Consider the following 20,603-nt stretch of genomic DNA (forward strand, 5'->3'; position numbering starts at 1 on the left):
AGCATATCTGAGGCGACATGCAACTTACTGTTCAGAAGAGATCTCCATCCCTTTGTACTCTTATGGAATTATGGATAGCCCTGCAGGATTTGTGGTGTAAATTCCCTCCAGCACTGCTTCAAACATTAGCACTTCTGTGTGATGGCGAGAGGGCCTACACGATATTAAGAAGGTGTAGCAGTTTCTTTGGCTCTTCATTGTATAAAATGTTGGTAACATTTTTAAAGGTACCCACAATTGGTCTACAGGAGATGGACAAATAATATTAACACCTCATCCACACAGCCTGAATTCTTCTTTGGTTTCGCACATGTAAGCCTTTAAATTGGCCAAAGAGTTTGAAGAAATATATGTTTGAAAGAAATTATTCCAATTTTATGGGAGATGCTACAGAGTGAAATGTTCCATAATTGGACTTCCAATACAAATCACAGTGGCTTGATAATGTTCAACTCTTCTTCTATATTGTTTTGGGACGCATATTACTTCATACTTTAACTCATCAGAGCCATAAGGGGTGTATTACAGCCATGTGAGAGATGACAGTCATTTACATGACTGAAATCCCCTACTGGGAAGTTGTTGTATTTTCATACACTTTGCCAGTTGCCTTACCATTTAATGTGATGAAGGGAATTACTAGAGATCACAGTATGACTGCATAAACCATTACAGAATTCAGCTGAAAGAAAGTCTAGAGACTTCCTGGGACATAAACAAATTCTGCAGTAAAAAACAGTATCATTGTGACTCATTGAACCAAGTTATATGTCTTCAAATAAGAATGGTCATCATAATTATTAATCTAGCCATTTTTCATCATAAATGGATAAAGACCTGTAACAGACACCTTCCTTATTCTAATTTTTATCTTTGCAGATAAAGAAGCACCTATCTATCATTTTAGAAGCCTAATAAGATAGTGAAGTGAGTCAAATGTGAAGTAAATCCAAAACACACAGGATGGATTTTAGATTTTGTATGTTGCATGGACACATAACATAGAGAACTTTTGCACCTCCTTTTTACTGAGATGTTAGTGAAATTTTAGGAAAGAACTAGAGCCACTCAACTTAGCTGTAACAACATTGGTAGAAAGAAGAGGCATGTGTTTAGTGAGTGCAAAGAATGGTGACTTTTTTTACTGTAAATGATGAAATGAAAGAAGTTGTGATGAAATCCAGTACTTAGTCTTCTCAGAGAGTGTGGTAGGCTCACAAAGTTTAATTTCCCCTTATAATGGTGTCATCAACCGGAAGTTATTCCCTAACATCACCTGAAATGGCAGAGACATTTAGAATTTAAATTAGATCAGTTACAAATAATCTGGTGATTAGAAACTGTGTAACACCAGATATTCTTTTGCCTGTAAATTTCCAGAGATGAAAATTATTTATGATATGAAGAATCAAACCAGACACCCTAAGTGATGTGCCATAATATCAGTGATCCACGATTGTCTCAGGCTTTGTTGTTTTTTAACTCAAGAAGAAAGCATCAAAGTTTATGCAAACCAAACATTTTCTAATGTCTCATTTCTGACAAACTCCATAATTGTAGCTGTTTTTTCAGTCTTTAGCACAATTTGAAACAATGTCATATATTTTATGAAATAGTTTTCTTGGAAGTGTTAACCATTATTTTCATATAAATGTTGCTGAATTTAATTGTGTTAGAGACAACTAAATCTGTATTAACAATTTGAATTAACTGAAGAAGGTTACATCTTACAATATAACTAAATTTCAGGGTCAATGATACTGACCTGAGCTACATTGGCCTTAACAAAATGGACCCATCTATCATCAGTGACACAGAAATGAAAGAACAATCTGTAAGTAAAACAAATATCAAGTTTCAAAACTATTAAAAAGAGAATAAATAGGTCATGTCATAATCTGTGTAATCTCAATCCAGGTATTAGAGATAAGTAAATAGAATTCTTGTGAATAGAAAAACTTTCTTCGGGTAATGAAAGCATTTTTCAAAATTTAGCTATTTACTTTTAAAAATATTTAAACTGCTTCTCAAACTCTGGGGTTTGTACTCAACTGGAATGATGCCAGCTGAGGAGATACTTGAGAGAGAAAAGTGGTACTTAGGACTGGGAAACTGACAATGGCTGGGAGTGGAGTGTGATCTTATATGTCTTCATGCTGCATGTGAATTACTCCGTTGCCAGAGGATGACATGGTGTAGGGTGCTGAATAGCCCATCTGGCATAGTCTGTGGAGGTTCACTTTTAAATTCATGTGAGCTGACTTTGTAGCATTGTTCTCAGCAGGAGCAAAAATACTTCGTTTATGTAGCATGTCTAGTTTTTTATTTTGTTACATGCATCTACTTTAATCAGTTTATTTAATTACATGCTTCTGCCTGAAAGTGATCCATAGCTATTTTATTGTTATCTGTGTTGAGCAGTGCATTTCCTTTCACTAATTGTTTGTGTATTTTGTGAGTGCCAGTGAAGCATTATCTGACCTTGTAGTATAGTTTCACAATACCAAAGCACCACATTCACCTATCCCAGTTCAAATTAGCTGCCATAACAAATAATCAGTAGTATCCAGACTTTGACAAGTAACTGATAATCAAAAGCAGAATAGCAGTGGTACTTAGATGAGTATAATAACAGCTTGGGATAAAAGTATATTTCTTGTGTGTTGCTGAAAGCAGATAAAGATGTACCAACACAGTGGGAATTGACCTTCTCCAAAACAGTAGGACTCTGTGTTGCCTACAGATGACAGACTGCTTAAAGCACTTCTAGAGAAAGCTTTTGCACCTGTGGTAACTTTGACACAGCCAGGAATCCCCGATGTCACAGCATCTTTTGATACGCCTCAAATGGTTGGTCCAAACCCACCTGAAGGGGATTGAACACTTGCAGGGTCACTTTATAGAAGGAAAGTTGGTACAAGTTGCATGGTTGCCCCTTTAAATAACCACTGCACAGGAGCAGAAGAAAACAGAGAGAAAGTTTAAATACTAAGTTTCATTTTCCAAAATCTTTTCAGTGAGAAAGATTGTACTATCGTTCCTTCATTCTGAAATCACACAAACACCAAAGTATATGTTGAGATAAGAGATTTACATGTAGAATATGGAATTGTTCATCAGTAAAAAGGTGACAGGACCTAGTGGAGATTCCGGTACAATTCTACAGAGAGTATGTGAAGAAACATGTCCCTCTTCTAAAGCAGTCAAATATTTGTTGTTGGAGGAATGAGATGTTCCAAGTGAACAGAAAAATGGACAGTCATTCCAAAATTCAAGAGAGTTGTTGAACTGATGCACAGAATTGTAAGTCTATGTTACTTACAAAAGTTTGTTATAGAATTTTTGAATACATTTTATGCTAATGTATTATACTTTCTTGAGACTTATAATCTCCTGTACACGAAACAACATGGACTCCATCAACAAAAATACTGTATAACTCAACTTGTTGTTTGTCCACGAGATCCAGAAGGCAATAGATGTCAGTGCTTAGCGTGATGTGACATTCCTTACTTCCAAATAGTGGTAGATAGAGTTCCACACTGTCATCTGGAAACAAAATACAAGTGTACTAAATTTCTGACATGCTTTTTAGTTAAATTGAAAAGATCTTAGCAAATGTAACAACTCGTTCTTAATGGAGAGAAATCTTCTGACAGGAAGGTAGTTTCTGATGTATCAAGAGGACCACTACTGTTAAGAATGTATATAAATGGTCCAGCAGATAATGTCAGAAAGTCCATGGGGCTGTTCTTGGATGACAATGATGTTTATAGGAAAACTGAAATGTTAAAAAAAAATTGCAGTGAAACACAGAAAGACATGCATAGGATCAACATTTGTAGTATGAATTGGCAGTTGTTTCTCAACATAAAAATAGTCCCTAGTCTGCAAAATTATATGGACAGATCCATTAACTTTGGATTACATGATCACTGTAAAATAACTGGAAACAGTGATGTCCATTGAACATCTGGAATTACGTACACAGACCTATTTGAAATGTAATGTCCACTTGAAACTAACCACAAAAAAGGCAGATGCTGTACTAAGATTCATTGGAAGAATGCTCAGAAAGTGTAGTCCATCAAAGAATGAGGTAGCTCTTTAGTCTGAGACCCTTACTAGAACTAATAGAGAGAATATAGATCTAAAGAAGAGCAGCACATTTCATCAAGGGCTTAAGGATATACTCATCCACTATAGTGAAAGATGCTAGAGGCATTGTGCACAAAGACATGATTTACACTTACTGTTAAAATTCTGAGAGCACATGTTCCTACGAGGGGTATTTGAAAAGTTCAAGAGATGGCACCACTGGTGCATATCAAGGACATGTCTAGTTAGCAGCATCTTTGGAAAGAATGCACACCAAGTTTCAGCTATATTTGTCTATTTCTTTGTGTTTGGCATTCATGTGAATCAAAGAAGTCGAGTGATTGTCAAAAAATGGACGAAAAGAAATTTCATGTAGTGATTAAACATTACTTTATGAAAGGCAAAACGCCTCAGGAGACTAGAGAGAAGCTTGATCTACATTACAGTGACCTTCGATTAGAACACTTTATAAGTGGTTTAAAAATTTTCGGAGTGGCCATATGCACATAAGTGATGCTGAACATTCTGGATGCCCTGTGGAGGTTACGACTCCAGAAATCATTGATAAAATCCATGATATGATAATGGATGACAGAAGAGTGAAGGTGCATGAGATTGCTTGTGCTGTGAGCACCTTGAATGAATGGGTACATAATATTTTGCATAAACATTTGGACATGAGAAAGCTATCCACAAGATGGGTTCCGCGATTGCTCACACTTGACCAAAAACGGAATCGTGTGAAGTGTTGTAAGGATGGTTTGCAGCTGTTCAGGAAGTATCTGCAGGACTTTAAGCATTGTTTCATCACTGTGGATGAAACATGGATACATTACTATACTCCTGAGACCAAACAATAATATAAACAATGGGTTACCAAGGTAGAATGTGCACCAAAGAAGACGAAGACCATTCCTTCAGTGGGAAATGTTATGGCGACTGTCTTTTGGGATTTGCAAGGGATAATCCTCATCAAGTATTTGGAAAAGGGTAAAAATATTACAGGTGCATATTATACATCATTATTGGACTGTTTTAAAACCGAGCTGCCAGAAAAACACTGGCAATTGGACCGCAAAAAAGTCCTTTTCTATCACAACAGTGCACCAGCACACACCACACAGTTGTGGTTGCGAAATTAATTGAAATAGGATTCCAACTCGTTTCACATCCCCCCTTTTCTCCAGACTTGGCTCCCTCGGACTACTATTTGTTCCTCAATTTGAAGAAATGGCTGGTGGGACAAGATTTTATTGAAATGAGGAGATGATTGCAGAAACTAATAGCTGTTTTGCAGAATTGGACAATTCCTATTACTTGGAAGGGATCAACAAATTAGAACAGCATTGGACGAAGTGTATAAGTCTAAAAAGAGACTATGTCGAAAAATAAAAAAGGTTTACCCCAAACACATAAGTAGTATTTATTTTTGCACGGACTTTTCAAATGCCCCTTGTAGAAGAGCTAGGCATCATAGTGGTTCCTCTTATGTATATCTCACTAAAAGACCATGAAAGGAAAACTGGTGAGATGCAAGCTCTGTCAGAAGCTCTCTACAGGTATTCTTCCAGTGCAGCATTAACAGCTTATTGGAGCAGAAAAATGGGCAAATAAAGAAGAAAGGAAGGAAGATCGGGGTTTAATTTCCTGCCAAAAATGAGATCATTAGAGACAGAGCACAAGTTCATATTGTTTTAAGGATGGGAAAGGAAACTGGCTGCACCCTTTCAGAGGAAGGGGGGAAATGACAATATTATATGAAGCACATTCCATCACACACCGTGAGGTGGCTTGTGGAATATATGCATAGATGTTTTTGATAATTATGGATTTTTTTTAAATTTATGTTGGGGATTGAAAACCCATGAAGTCAAGATCACACATGAAATATTCTTTTTATGGATGGATTACTAGTTTCAGCTAACAATCTAGCGATCTTCAAATCATAAAACATTTTCAATTAGTGTTGGAGCCATTAAAGTTTCACACATTGTTAAAATCTCTCTCTTAAAATCCCAACACCCATACAAGACATAATTTAAAAAAGCTTTTCAGCATTCATGGCCAGTGTAATGGAACAAAGCCATAAAACAAAGGTGTCCTGCCTTAACAACTTCGTAACTGGCACAGTCAGTATTTACATCTCTAGCTGTAACACGGTACATGTGAATAGTATGAGAGCTCATGTTTGTTACAGTGTTCAACAAATGCAACATTTGGCTCATAGATAGAACACACATATGTGGCCTGTACTGGAGCAAAATGTGAGTTCCCATTTTGGTACAATACAGCCCATACATGTGTTTACTACTTAAATGCTGAATGTTGTATTTCTTGAACATTGTTATGAGCATCACCTGCCTTACTATTGACATGTACAACGTTACAGGAACATATACTGTATGTGATGATCTCTGTTATAAAATGATCTGAATACTGAGTCTGTCAGTTACTAAGTTGTAATTGTGTAACACCTTTGTTTTCTGGCCATCTATCAATTACACTGGCCACAAATGATGAAACACTGTTTTTAATTATGTCATGTTTAGATTTTGTCATTTTAAGGAAAATTTCATTGATGTGTTTAAGGAAGATTTTAATGATGAGTGAAGCCATAATGGCACCTATGCTAATCAAGTATGTTTTATGATATGAATCCATCTAACAAGCCATCCAAATGAAGAAGATTTCGTGTGTGATCTAGATTACATGGGTTTTCAGTCCCTAACATTAAAAAAAATACATATCTCCTGTTTTAAAATGCCAAAAAACTTGGTAGTATGCATTAGGTTTACTAGTGCATGTTCAGTGGGAAGTACAGGCAGGGTTTCGCAATTCATTAAAACAGTGCACACTTTTCTAGTGTACAAACACAATCATGCTTTAGATCATTTGGAAAATGGTAGCAGAAAGACCAAAGCTCATCTAGAGACTGCAATATTATTCATGAAAGAAACAGAGAAAATTGTTACCTACAGTTTGCTTTTACACAATCTTTCAACATTCTGATTCCTTCCTTCCTTCTTTCATTTTTTTCTTTTTTCCTGTTAAACAAACCTATTAATTACCTCATCATAATCAATAATTTGAAGCAAACTGTTCTCTATGAAAATGTGTAGAGCCGGGGTCTTCAGGGCTCCCAAGGAGCTGGGACTCGGGCACATGCCAATGAACATGCTGTTAACTCCATAGCTTCAGCAAGCAGTTCTTCCCAGAAAGTTGCACCACCATAATGCTTAGGAATACATATAAATGCAAGCTTTTTAAATTAAATGGGTATTGATGGTAATTATACTCGTAGAATATATTAGACACTCTTAAAAGAGAAATTAGAAATATGAATGTACATTCTGTATATTGCAATTGGTCAAAATTCTTCTTTTTTGGGTAAATATTAGCTTAGCTTCAGTTTACCTTCCAATAATAATATAGCAATTGAGTGTTATGCTCATCCAAAGTCCTCAATAATTAAGCAGGTCACACACTTAGAGAATTCTTTTTATTGTACAGAACATAGTCTGATCCAGCAATATAAATTAACTTTTTTTAGTTATAAGAAGTGATGCACTGCTTAGGTGGACATTGACGCATTGACAATTATCTCAGCCAGAAAGACTGTAACAAATTCACTCCAAATCTTACATTTTCTAAGTTATTACTAGTTCTTCTCTCATGGAATTTAAAAAAAAAAAAAAAAAAAAAAAAAAAAAAAAAAAAAAAAAAAAAAAAAAAAAAAAAAAAAACAAGATGCTGTTCCTCGTTGATTATTTGATTATTAGGAGACCCTACAGATGTAATTCTGCAGCAGTCCTTGTGACATACTAATTACACTCAATTTTTGTCCTATCACAAGTGTACTTCCTATAATTGAGTGTGTTTGAAATTATTTAGTGAATATAAGATTAATTTCTCTCTCTCTCAGAATCTTTATGAGGAAAGTACTACAACTTATTTATAACATTTTCCAGTTATCATAGTTATAGCTCATGGCAAGTATTGTGCCACCCTATCTTTAAACATCTTTTATAGACTGTAAAGCTTTTCTCATCACCTACCGTTGTGAACTATTTCTACTGTTTTCAACTCAGAAATGGTTTTGGGGTTAGTGCTGTACACCTTGTCTTTAATATAGCCCCACAATAAAGAGTCTCATATGTTAAGATCGGGAGAATATGGTGCCTAATTGAGGCCCACACCAGTGACCTCTGAGTACCCCAGAGCCAGAATGCGGTCCCCATTGTTTTCCTCCTGGATAACGAACATTCACCTACTTCAGTGGGGTCAGGCTCCGTCTTGCATGAACCACATCTTGTCAAAATCAGGGTCACTTTGGATGATGGGGATGAAATCATCTTCCAAAACCATTCAGTAGTCACCATGCCATCAAGGCTGTGACTGGACATGGCACACCATACAGTCACCCAATGAAGGTGAAGAGACTCCTCGATTGCAAAATGCTGATTCTCAGTCCCCCAAATGTGCCAACTTTGCCTATTGAACCCATCCAAATGAAAGTAGGCTTCATTGCTAAACCAAACCATGCATACATACACTAATTCCCATCATGATCCACAGCGAACCATGCAGTTTGAACATCCTAATGCAAACTGTTCAGAAGCTATGATGATTTTATTTCATATAGTTCAATAATTGTCACCCTCTATTTACTACACGTGTTCACATTGCTTCCATGTTATCATAAACTTTGCTCTTCTTGCAGGTATTTCAGACATAGTTCTAACATTCAGCAACTCTTAGTAAATCATCTTCATTAACATACATCCTATTCTCTGCATCATGTTGATGAGATTTTGGCTTGCTTGCTACATCCTGTTCATTATAACTTCTTAGCATATTAAAATCATTACTACTGCTTCTTAACATGCTACCATTCAGCACTTTGTAGCCTGACCAATCTTGCATGTCTATGGAATAACTTCATCTAAATTCACTATATTATTTCCATTCATTGCTTTCTTATTACAACTTTTATCACTAGCACTTGTGCCTGGCATTTTTGACGCATCAGTACATTTTACACTGAATGCCATTATCTAACTTCATCACATTTTTAGTTCACTCTCATTGATCCATACTGCATTGCTCTCATTTTCAATAGTATAGCTTGCTCCACATTCTGACTGGATATCTTGTGGTCAACCACCATTCCTGCTTTTGATATGTTCTCTCTGCTCCTCTTCAAATTTCCTACTTCCAGCTTTCCAGTTTCTCATTCATTTCATCAGACCTAGTCTCCCTAGGTTTCTAATTTTTGGTGGTTTCCATGTTGGTCTGTTCTATGGCTTCTATGTTTTATAGTAGTTTTTATGTATTTCTTAAAGGAAATTATTTTCCTGCGTAAGCTGTTATTTTATTTTGAAATTAAAACTGTACTTCATTTTTTTAGCAATTAGGTAACTCTTGAGAATTATTAAGCTACAACACAAAAAAAGCTGTAATGTTTACACCATATTATATCCTGCACATCAGTGTGGGGAAAAAGCAACATGTGATGGAATCCCTAATAAGAGTTTCACACAACAATAGTGAACACAGGCACATCCATCCAAAATGGGAAGTTCATGTGTAAAGCGGCAAAAGTTCAACCCTCATGCAGGTTTTGTCACTGTTTTAATCCATTAAAATGTGTTATCATAGTTGCCATAGTGAGAAAACACATGCTGTGGTCCAAACCACTGTAATGTAGTTTGATAATGTACATAATGGCAAAATAAGCGAAAAGTTGAATAATGAACTAAATATCAAAATAAAAGCACGACTTACACAGAAAAATTACATCCTGTAAGAAATTACAACTGTGTATTTTTTTCCTACACTTCATACATTTAGGTCTTGCACTTGTGTTTCACTTCATACATTTAGGTCTTGCACTTGTGTTTCACTTACCACCCAGCATCTATTTTTTCCATTAGTGCCTTAAAATATTACATTATTTCCCTCAAAATTTCCTCAAATCCTGTCACTCTCATTCTTCTGGTTGGATTGGATGGTTCAACTAATTTCTTCAAGGCTAACATGGTTGTCAGAGTCATTAGACATTCGACCCTAATCCTCATTACCTGATCCTCTTTAGGTTCTGTGTTTTTGTACAAATGTTCCCTGACTTTGCAAGTGGTAACAGCACATATGCTTCATCCATATCCACACTGCTATTTGCAGCCTGAGCTGTATATGTGTGTTCTGTTTTTCATGATCCAATAAAAAAATTATTTGTTGTCATTGGTACTCATGATTATTTGTCTACTTTGTCTAAATCATTGCTTATTTTGTGCTGTCATAAAGTTAGCTACCATGCTGCTTGTTCTGATGATTATAACAGTTCATGCTGGATGAATGCTGATGTTTTTGCCAGTATCATTAATTCTTTGTTCATCATTATCTCAGAGCCACCATCTTTCTATGTTTTATGTCCACACTTGGCATAAATGTAGCTTTACAAGCTGACAGTGTCTCAATAACAAAGACTGGGAGTTAAATTCCAGAAGAAGGAATGAAACTCAATGTGGTGCAAGTTAATCTATGGGGGAGCAGAGAGCTTGAACACTGCATGGAGATGGCCCCAGAGATAAACACAAATGCACCCAGTGCAAATGGTTGACACTAGCACAAGGAAACAGAGCATGGAAAGAGATGAAGGCTATGTTTAAGGCAGTTGAAATCAGTATAGTAACTGCCATGCCAGTCATATTGCTGCTGACAGGTAAACATCTCCATCCATGCCATGCTTTGCACATCCCCTCCAGAACATCATTTAGTTCCGTCCCACTGCAATATCCATACCAGCTTATTTGCATCCATCTCGATGTCTGCTGCTGGAGTTACTAAAGCATTCACCCCTTAAAATGCCATGTAGGGCTGAAAACGGCCTGGTTTCTGCCATGACATCTGTCGCAAAACCGGTGAGTTTGCGAGATTCCTCAGCAGTAGATCAACCATCAAAAAGCAGTACTGATGCTGCTAGCTCTGTCGGAAGGTCCTTATGGAGGTTGGGGTGAAAGCTGATACTCCAGCATCAGTAGGAGCAACGAGCACTGGCCAGAGATGGGCGGATGGCATCAGGTCATATTCCATGGGCTCGATATCAGCAGTCATAGAAGCTATCTCTGCCAGTTCTTCAGTCCACAATTGAAGGTAGGATAGCTGAAAATGTCAAAGGGACAACTGTGGGAGCACATGCAGCCACAATTAGGAGCTCTTCACAGACCAGTGGCATGACTGACTTCTTCACATGGCTGGCTTGGAGACTGCAGTGGAGGTTCCTGATTGCAATGATGGGTCAGCTACTCCCATCATCCACTGCAAACCAGTGCCAACCTTTGTGGCCTACCATAACACTCAGAATCCACCCATACTGGTGACTGAAAGACTGGATTCATATGGCATCCCATTGAGGAAGAAGGAGCAGGAAATAATTGTTTGGGGCATGTAACTTGCAGTGCAATAAATTAAAAAGACCCTGCAGCCTATGCAAATGCTCTGCTCTTAACTGGCATCACCTGGCATGAAGGAAGACAAATAGACACTGCATTGTGTGGAATGAGAATGACACAGACTTTTTCATTTGAGTCTTGAACATTCACATAAATCACTCAGCTGGATGAAACAGGTGGTAGTCAAGTGCAAGATACCATTGTGGACGGAAAAATCTGCAAGCTCCTGTCACATGCATTACCCACTGTTATCGAAGACGAGGGTATAAGGAGAGCCCTTGATAGCAAAAATGACCAATAATGCATGAACAGTGGTTGTCAGCATTGTGGAGAACAACTTGGCAACATACAGAAAATTTGATAACACACACTACTGAAAAATGGGACCCGAAAATTTGATGTGCACCCTGTCCTGAGGTTGCTTCAGAGCTGGCCAAGGGGAAAATTTGTATGGTAGCACAACCTGATTCTGTGCACAGCCTGCATGAGGTGTTTTATACCATGAATGATCACTGGCCAGGAGATGTGACTCCAATCCAAAGCATTTGTGTGAGACATACCTCAGTGTGATACATGCAGCAACTGGAGGATGGAAGGATGCAATGGCAGAGAAATAATCTCTCAACAGCTTTGCTCCTGTTTGGCAAGCATGAGGATCTTCTGGATGATGTTGAGCTGATCTTGCTGCATAATAAATGCACACCACGCTCCCCACTGAAGCTGCTCCTAAAGAGGGTGCATTTTGACCGTCCCATCTGGATTTTCTGGAAAAGTATGTTGGCAGCTATGGCAGAAAAGAGACATCCAGCAACATCTGCAACAAGGTATCATCCAAAGCAAAAATTAGAGCCTTCCATTGGTCAAACCCCAGCTCAAGACCAGCTGGCAACCAAAAAAGTAGACCTGTATTTGCATGCTGGCCAGTGGACTGGTTACGAATGTCATTACTGTAATAACTGGGAAAGAGGGCACACCTCTGCAGGCAGTGGGAGTTACTTCAATACCTTAGAGTAAGGGCTGAATAAGGAAAACAGGGAATTGTGGTCAGTGCTGAGTAAGAACTTTGCTCCATGCAAGAAAATGTGAAACTTTCTAATGCCACAAATGAAAACAAATGCCTCCTTTTCCACCTCCTTGTGCCATGGAAAGTGCCTTTAATGTGTAAGCAGTGGGTTGCTTGGTGCCAACTGAGTTCTGATGGGACAAAACCACACCAATAACATTTTGGGGTGCATCCATGGCCAAGGTTAATGGTTTACCCAGTCTGAAGGATTCTAGACAATGAGTGGGCACAAACACTGCTTGAGGGACTGAAAGGACTGTCAATAGTCCACGGAACACATGAACCTGACTCCCTTTTGATGAAGCCAGTTGAGAGGATGGCTGATGGGTGTAGCATGAGAATGAACATAGCATAATAAGATATCTCTCCCAAAGAGTAATGGAGTTCTTTCAGGTTCTTGCATGCTGCAATGTTGCTGAAGGTTTTGACAAGCTCATCCATGGGGATGAGAGCATCTTTGCTAAATACATGTCCCAAAAAATACACCTGTGGGGAGAGAAATCTGCATTTTTCCAGTTTGCAGTAAGGCCTTTCTCCAGAGGGCACTAAGACTGCCTGCAAATGTAAATGCTTCTCTCATGTAGAGCTCATTATCCAGATGGCACTGAAGTAGTTTACAGAACAGGGAATATCCTGAATCAACTCCTACAAATTCTATTGATAAATCACTGGCGCAGACGAAATTCAAAAAGGCAAATGACATTTACATTTTATCTGACTGTGACAATTTCCAGTGTTGTCATGCCTTGTGCAGATATAAAAGTTGTGACAAGTATGGTACATTCTTACATGTGTAACACTTTTCGTTTTTATGGAATTTTAAATTGCAGCCACCATTGATTTGGCATTTTTTCAATGCTACCAGCGGCAGTTACACCTTCAACAAATGCTGTAGCAGAAGCATATACAACAACTAGCAGATAAAACAACTACTTAAACAGAATGTGAAATTGTTCCATGCTTATGCCACACTGATAGTGGACCATGCAATGGCAGAGAAGATTTCTCCTCTGCTGCCTCTGAAGGCAGTGTTCTGTATTATTCCACTGCACCATCCACACCAGCTCATTTGTGTCCATCTTGATATCTAATGACAGAGATACAAAACTGTCCAGTTCTACAGTACTGCTCTTGGTACTTGTGTTTCCTCTTTACTTTGATTATCTTGATCATCTTGCATACACTAGTGATCAGTTCCACTGTTGGTACATATTACTGGTTTTTTAATCTCATTCTATCCTGTTTTATGTTCTATGTAAAGTTCAGTGCTTTGAACACTTCATTCCAGGCATATAGGTTTTCCATCTCATAGTGAATTGAGTTTTCACTCTGCAACAAAGTTTGTGCTAGCATGAAACTTCATAGCAAGTTAAAGCTTTGTGCTGGACTGAGACTTGATCTCAGGACCATTGGTTTTTGCGAGCAAATGCTCTACCGACTGAGCTACTCAAGCAAGCCTCATAACCCACCCATCCTTACAGCTTTACTGCTGCCAATACCTCATCTCCTACCTTACCACCTTCACAGAAGTTCTCCTGTGAAACTTGTGGGACTAGCACTCCTGGATGAAACGGTATTGTGGAGATATTGCTTAGCCTCAGTCTGGGGGATGTTTCCAGAATGGATTTTCCCTCTGCAATGGAGTGTAGAACACATTGTGATTTTTATCTCAATCTTTTGTGCTTGAGGAGCTCAAAGGGCAAAGATTCCAAGTTTGAGTCTCAGTTCAGCAAACAATTTTAATCTGTCAGGAAGTTTCATATCAGCACACACTCCACTGCAGAGTGCAAATTCAGTCTGGAAACATTCTCCAACCTGCGGCTAAGCCATGTCTCCCCAACGTCCTTTCTTCCAGGAGCACTAGTCCAGCAAGTTTAGAAGGGTGACTTCTTTGAAGTGAGGCAGGTAAGAGGTGAGGGACTGTTGGAAGTAAAGCTGTGAGGACAGTTTGTGAGTTGTGGTTGGGGTAGCTGAGTTAGTAGGGTGAAAGGCAAAGGTCTTGAGTTCTAGTCTCAGTGCAGCATGCAGCTTTAATCTGCCACAAAATTTCATCATGAGTTTTTTCAACATTTGTGACCAATCATGTACTTTCATCACTTTGTAAACACTATGTTCTACATTGTCCAACCACTGCAACTGAATTGTCTAAGAGAAACTACCTAAACTTGTTTGGCTTTAATTTACCTGCCATCCTTACATATGTCTGATTAGCTTTTCCCACTGATGACTCATATTAATTTATTTGTTTTTGTTATAGGATTTTCTTATTAGACATATCGATATCTTTTAGTAAGTTCTACTACTTTGAACCTTCCCAACAATTCTTTGCAAGAAAATACGTAAGGCCTTCTTATATGAGAAGCTTCATAAACAGTTTTAATGTGCAAAGATGTAGACTCCTTACCATAGCAATTATGGTAGTGAGTGTCCTCCTGACCTCACATACACCTTTCTGAAGAAGGCTTTGTCCAAGAACTAAATGTGTAACTATCTTTTGTTGTGCTTATCTGCAACTCAACATGTCATCTTGATGGTGAATAGTAATCTATCTGTAGGTTATGGTTTTATAGTTGCTGTAGGCCCAGTCCCATTGGGATACCTTGACCAAATATCAGATGTAGGGAAGCTCCTGGCATGGTATTGTGTGGCTTGTACAATATAATCACATTGTATGTGACAAAATAGGAAGAGATTGTGATGTCACTTTTCACTGAAGAAAGCAGGTAACTAAGTCTGACCACTGCTCCAGAAGGATCAGAGCTGAAAAAAGACAGAAGACAGATGCCAAAGACAGATTCCTTCCCTCCACTCCAGTATCCCTCTCTGTTGTACTTCTCTGGTGGGCTGGAGTATAGTGAGGTTAGATGAACCTGCAGAATAGACTCCATCAGTTTTACAACCACAAGCCCTGAATACTGATTGAGATTTCCCACTGTGAATAACTTCCCCAGCTTTCAATATTCTTCCTCCATTCCCTGCCAAAAAGAACTGCCAGTAACTAGGTCCTCTTCATCTCTGTGGACATGCCCAATTTAAAAAATAAGCCTGAATGTGTTGGTAATATTATGGCTGGTCACATACCCAGTCAATTAACATTAGTGATCCTACAAAACTACAGATGTCTCACCCCTACAAAAATAATGCAAAATCTATTTATGGTGTTCAAGTACACAAAAATTTTCATATCTCATTGGGCCAGCCAGCAGCGTGACAGCTGTCTTTATATATGCCCACATCACCACTGGCCACCACAACTAATAGCATTCTTTTTTTTTCAATCACACTTGACAGTTTGTATCTTGGGTATCCTATTTACTTCAGTTACTTTCATTTGATTTGTCTCCAGCACAAACAGGTTACACTGTACTCACTAATTTCATCATGTCAAACCATTGTTTGCTTCCAACCAACCCACAAAGTCCATTTTTTTGTTCTTGTTAACTTTTTTCCATTCTCTGTGTGACTGAAAGATTTCATTGTAAGCCCATCCTTACTCAAAATTTTGAAGTCCTACTGTCCCTAATCTACTATGAGGCATATCAGTTTTCCTCTTTTGCTTCTCTATCTTCATTCCAATTTTCCCATCTCTGTCCATTCAATCACTTCCTATTCCTCCATTCTCTCTCGATTATTATTCCTCCTTTCATTTGTTTTGACTCTCTGGTCCCTACGATTTATTCTCAGGTGCTACCATTTCTATGGGGGTTCCAACTCCCTGTGGGTGGCTCGCTCCTATTCTCCATTCTCTCTAAAACACTAGTTTGTTCCAGAAAATCCTACATGGAACTCCTGTTTTCATCTCATAACAGTAGAGTTCAATACAACCAAGAATGTGTCCATACAGCATTTGACAGCTACAGCATGCACACATTAAAATCTGTCTACCACAGTTATCCACATAATAAAGATTTCATACTTGACATACACTTAATTCGATGTAGATTTACACTACATATGCCACTGATGATCAGCTACATGTCCAAGAACTGGTCTAATTAATTAAATATTTTTACATTCATCTCATGGTGTATAGCAAGATGTCTTTTTAATAGAGTTAATGAATTGTGTTGTATAGAACTAGAAGTGTATGTGATGCAGCTGGTGGTGATGATCTACATCTCTTAAGTTAATGATAACAACATAATTCCATGCTCTGGTTTTGGTATTGTTGAAAATTACAAGCTGAATCACAAATTATTACAGTAATCTGAGAACATCATACTAATCAATAATTTTTAATTTTTTTCTATGCAAAACTAACTGTCTACAAAAGGGGTGCTTTGAGAATAAAATAAACAGGTTAATGATAATATATCATTTTTTTTAAATTTATTACTCTTTCATGGAGAGTTTAAGTGATTGTTGTATTTATGATTTGAAACAAACTGTTTTTATTAAGTACTAGTATACAATTGTAAACTTGAATGATTTTAAATGTAGCATAAGAGCTTTTTAATGAGACAGTGTGTAGCTGCTGGGCGTGTTACAGCATGTCATGGCTCTAGGATATGCTAGTTGTGTGGACTTACTTGGCATTTTCTGGTTGCTTCTGCTGGGCTGCATTAACACTGAACAGTATCACTCCCATGAACCAGTTTTGTAAAACTCAGTTATATAATAAATGAAAAGCACTAGTTTGCTTTTGTTCTACCATATTACTTCTATTGTGTAAACCAGTTTTCGGCTTACAAGGCTACCTTCAGACATTTACTGAATATTGTTACCAAAGAAGTTACAATGTTGGTAAACAACATTGGAAGAGACGTTACACATCTAGATTGAAGCAGAAACATACAGTAAATAACATCTTTGATAGTGTGGTGGTAATGCAGATTAAAAAGTAAAAAAAAAAAAATTGAACAGTAAATAAATAAAAACAGAGTAAACAGAAAAACTTTAACACAAAACAGAAACAGGAAGCCTACATAACAGTTTATATTAATAAACAAAACCAATAAAATAAAATTAGCACTTGACAAGGCTACATCAGGAGGTATGAAACATGGAGAGTGATACACAAACTAATTAAAATAAGAAAGTATTATCAATGCAGCTACAGAATATATAAGGAACTTAAGCAATATCAATAAGAGAAACAGAAATAAATAAATGCAGGGCAGTGAGAGGAGAGTGAAGGAGCATATAGTAAATACAATCTTTGAGAGTGTGATGGTACTGCATTCTAAAAGGTAAAAAAGTCTAAAGAGTACACAAATACAAAAGGAGCAAAACAAGGAAAAAATCAACATTATACTCAGAACTGTGACTATGTAACAGTTTGCATTAAATAAATGAACCAAGTAAAATAAAAAATACATGATGAGACAAACATTGAAACTTCTTTGGCGACAGTACTCATTAAATGTCTGAAGATGGCCTTGTAAGCTGAAAACTGGTTAACACAATAAAAGAAATACTGTAGATAAAAAGCAGACTTGGGCTTTTCATTTATTATAATGTTGTTCTACCAAGAACCAACGGAAGATTCAGTTAACTCAGTTATATCATTATTGCTGGATACAAAAAAATGTAATTTGTGTTTTTGATTTAGTTGGGGGCTTGATCTTGAATAGTTTCTTTCATTTGAGATCTCTCCATGCACATAAGACTTGTTGCTTTGATCGTTTCAGTTTCTAAATGTCACATTCATATGTTTTTCAAGTCAAGTCTAAACTCTCTTATCTTAGTAAATTTTTGAGTAAGATTTTTAAAGATTTTTAATGTTTGGAAGAATCAGATTCTTCTTAAATTTTTTCAACATATATGACAGAAAAATAATGACTGGAAAAAGGAAATTTGACTATTGAACTTGAAGTATAAAATAACAATATAAGGACTTGTAATTGTTGACTATGGTGAACCTATTCTTCTTTTAACTTGGCTGGCTGCATATGAAAATCCCATTATACACACTTACTAAGAAAATCATTGCCACATAAAGCTGATTCCTACATCAATTTACTATTAGTCTGTGTGGGTAACTAAGATGTTATTACAGAATCTGCTATGTTATTTTACTATGACTCCAATATTATAAAGGCCTGAATGGTCATGTCAGCCTGAATTTCTGACGGTTACATACCCTCATGAAGCAAAATATTTAATATCCCCAGTAGACACACAAAAAAGTAAAACTGATGGCATTATTCTAGGTATTGAAACTCAGTGAGGACAGAAGATAGAGTAGTGAAGGTCTTAGTGACCTGCATTTCCTTTTTAATCTTTCCTCACTGTATCCCTCTCTCCTCTCTGAATTCTGAACCTCAGATAATGTCATCACTTCTGGTTTGGAACAGGTCACTGTCCCCATCATCAGCAATTTGACTCCTGAAGGTATGTACCAGCCAGAAGTTCTCTCCCACATTTATTATATTTCTCAGTTGAATTTTCCTTTGAATTGTCATTCATTTACAGATGAAACTGGGTATAATAGATTTTGCCGGACGTAACAGAAAAGGTCAAAGAATTATGGGTCTTATACATCCAGATACCCTCAAGACTAGTGAACATCTAACGTGGAACATTCCAGACAACTGGAGTCTAGAAGATGCTGCTACTGTGCCCTTTGCATTTGCTATGGTATGAAATATGATATAGTTAATGTGAAGAATAACCATAATCTTATATACTGCACCATTTTTGTTACTAGTTATTGATAGGTAACAATAATACTAACTATAACAGATATAATAATATTTATGAAGTTTGTTAGTGATGGATTATGTTTACAGTCAGCTTTACTATGTAATTTATCACTTAAAATTACAGTCACACACATTTAACAGTGTTGGAAAGGACAGATTGCTACTTACTGTAAAGAAGACACATCAAATTGCAGATGGACACAATCAAAAGACCCTCAAATTTAGCTTTCAGCCAAAGCCTTTGTCAGTAAAGAGAGACAAAAACACACACTTGGAAAAAGAAAGAACACTTAATGCACACATGACTGCCAACTCCAGCATCTCAGGCCGGAATGCAACATCACATGGGATGCAAGCATCAAAACTGGAGGGGGTGTGGAAGGGGAAGGGAAATGTATGGTAGTGTATGGGTGGCAAGAGAGACGAACACTGTCTGGTGGAGTGCGCCAACAAGCGCAACATCAGGAGGTTGTAGGGCAGGGAGGTGGGGGAAAAGTAACAAAAAAGGAGAGGAGCAGGGAAAGATGAGTGGATGCATTAGCAGAAGGCTGCAAATAAACAGGGTGGAATTTGAGAATGAGGAGGACATGGTAGGACAGAAGTGGTGGAAACTATTGGGTGGAGGTTGTGAAGACAGTATGTTATCATAGGCTGAGGCTGGGGTAATTACAAAAGCAGAGACTATGTTGTAAGGATAACTCCCAACTGCACAGTTCAAAAATGCTGGTGATGGAAGGAAGGGATCCACATGGCTCAGGTAGTGAAGCAGCCATTTAAATCAAATGTGTTATGTTCACCCGCATGTTGTGCCACAGGGTGGACTACTTTGATCTTGGCCACAGTTTGGCAGTGGCCGTTATCCTGATGGACTGTTGGTTGATAGTCAATGTAAAAAGCTCTGCAATGATTGCAGCAGAGCTGGTAAATGACATGACTGCTTTCACAGGTGGCCTGGTCCCTGATGGGATAGATTAAACTTGTGACAACACTTGAATTGGAACTAGTGGGTGAGTGAAGTGGACAGGTTTTGCACCTGGGTCTTCCAAAGGGATATGTTCCTTGGAGTTGGGATGGGACTGGCATAGGAATGGACTACAATGTTGTGGAAGTTGGGTGGGTGACGAAATACCATTTTAGGAGAGTTGGGAGGTATCTTGTGTAGGATGTCCCTCACTTCAGGGCACAATGATAGGTAATCAAAGCCCTGGAAAAGGATGTGGATCATTTGTTCTGGTCTGGGGTGGTGTTGGGTGATGAAGGGGGCACTCCTTTATGGCTGATTTTTGGGGGTGGAGGGGGGATGTAGGTGTGAGGGGAAATGGCTCGGGAGATCTCTTTGTGGACCAG

At 37.8% G+C, this 20,603-nt stretch overlaps 1 protein-coding gene across 1 annotated transcript in view; it reads left to right on the top strand.

Moving 5' to 3' along the window:
• LOC126272096 (fatty acid synthase-like) overlaps positions 1-20,603 on the top strand; it is a 332,645-nt gene that overhangs the window by 218,002 nt on the left and 94,040 nt on the right. Inside the window, exons 24-25 of the mRNA XM_049974674.1 lie at positions 1,750-1,834; positions 19,027-19,191. Of these exons, the coding sequence (XP_049830631.1) occupies positions 1,750-1,834; positions 19,027-19,191 (250 nt within the window). The remainder of the gene's footprint in view (positions 1-1,749; positions 1,835-19,026; positions 19,192-20,603) is intronic.

Source organism: Schistocerca gregaria, chromosome 5 (genome assembly GCF_023897955.1).
Source record: "Schistocerca gregaria isolate iqSchGreg1 chromosome 5, iqSchGreg1.2, whole genome shotgun sequence".
In the NCBI taxonomy this organism is placed as follows: domain Eukaryota; kingdom Metazoa; phylum Arthropoda; class Insecta; order Orthoptera; family Acrididae; genus Schistocerca; species Schistocerca gregaria.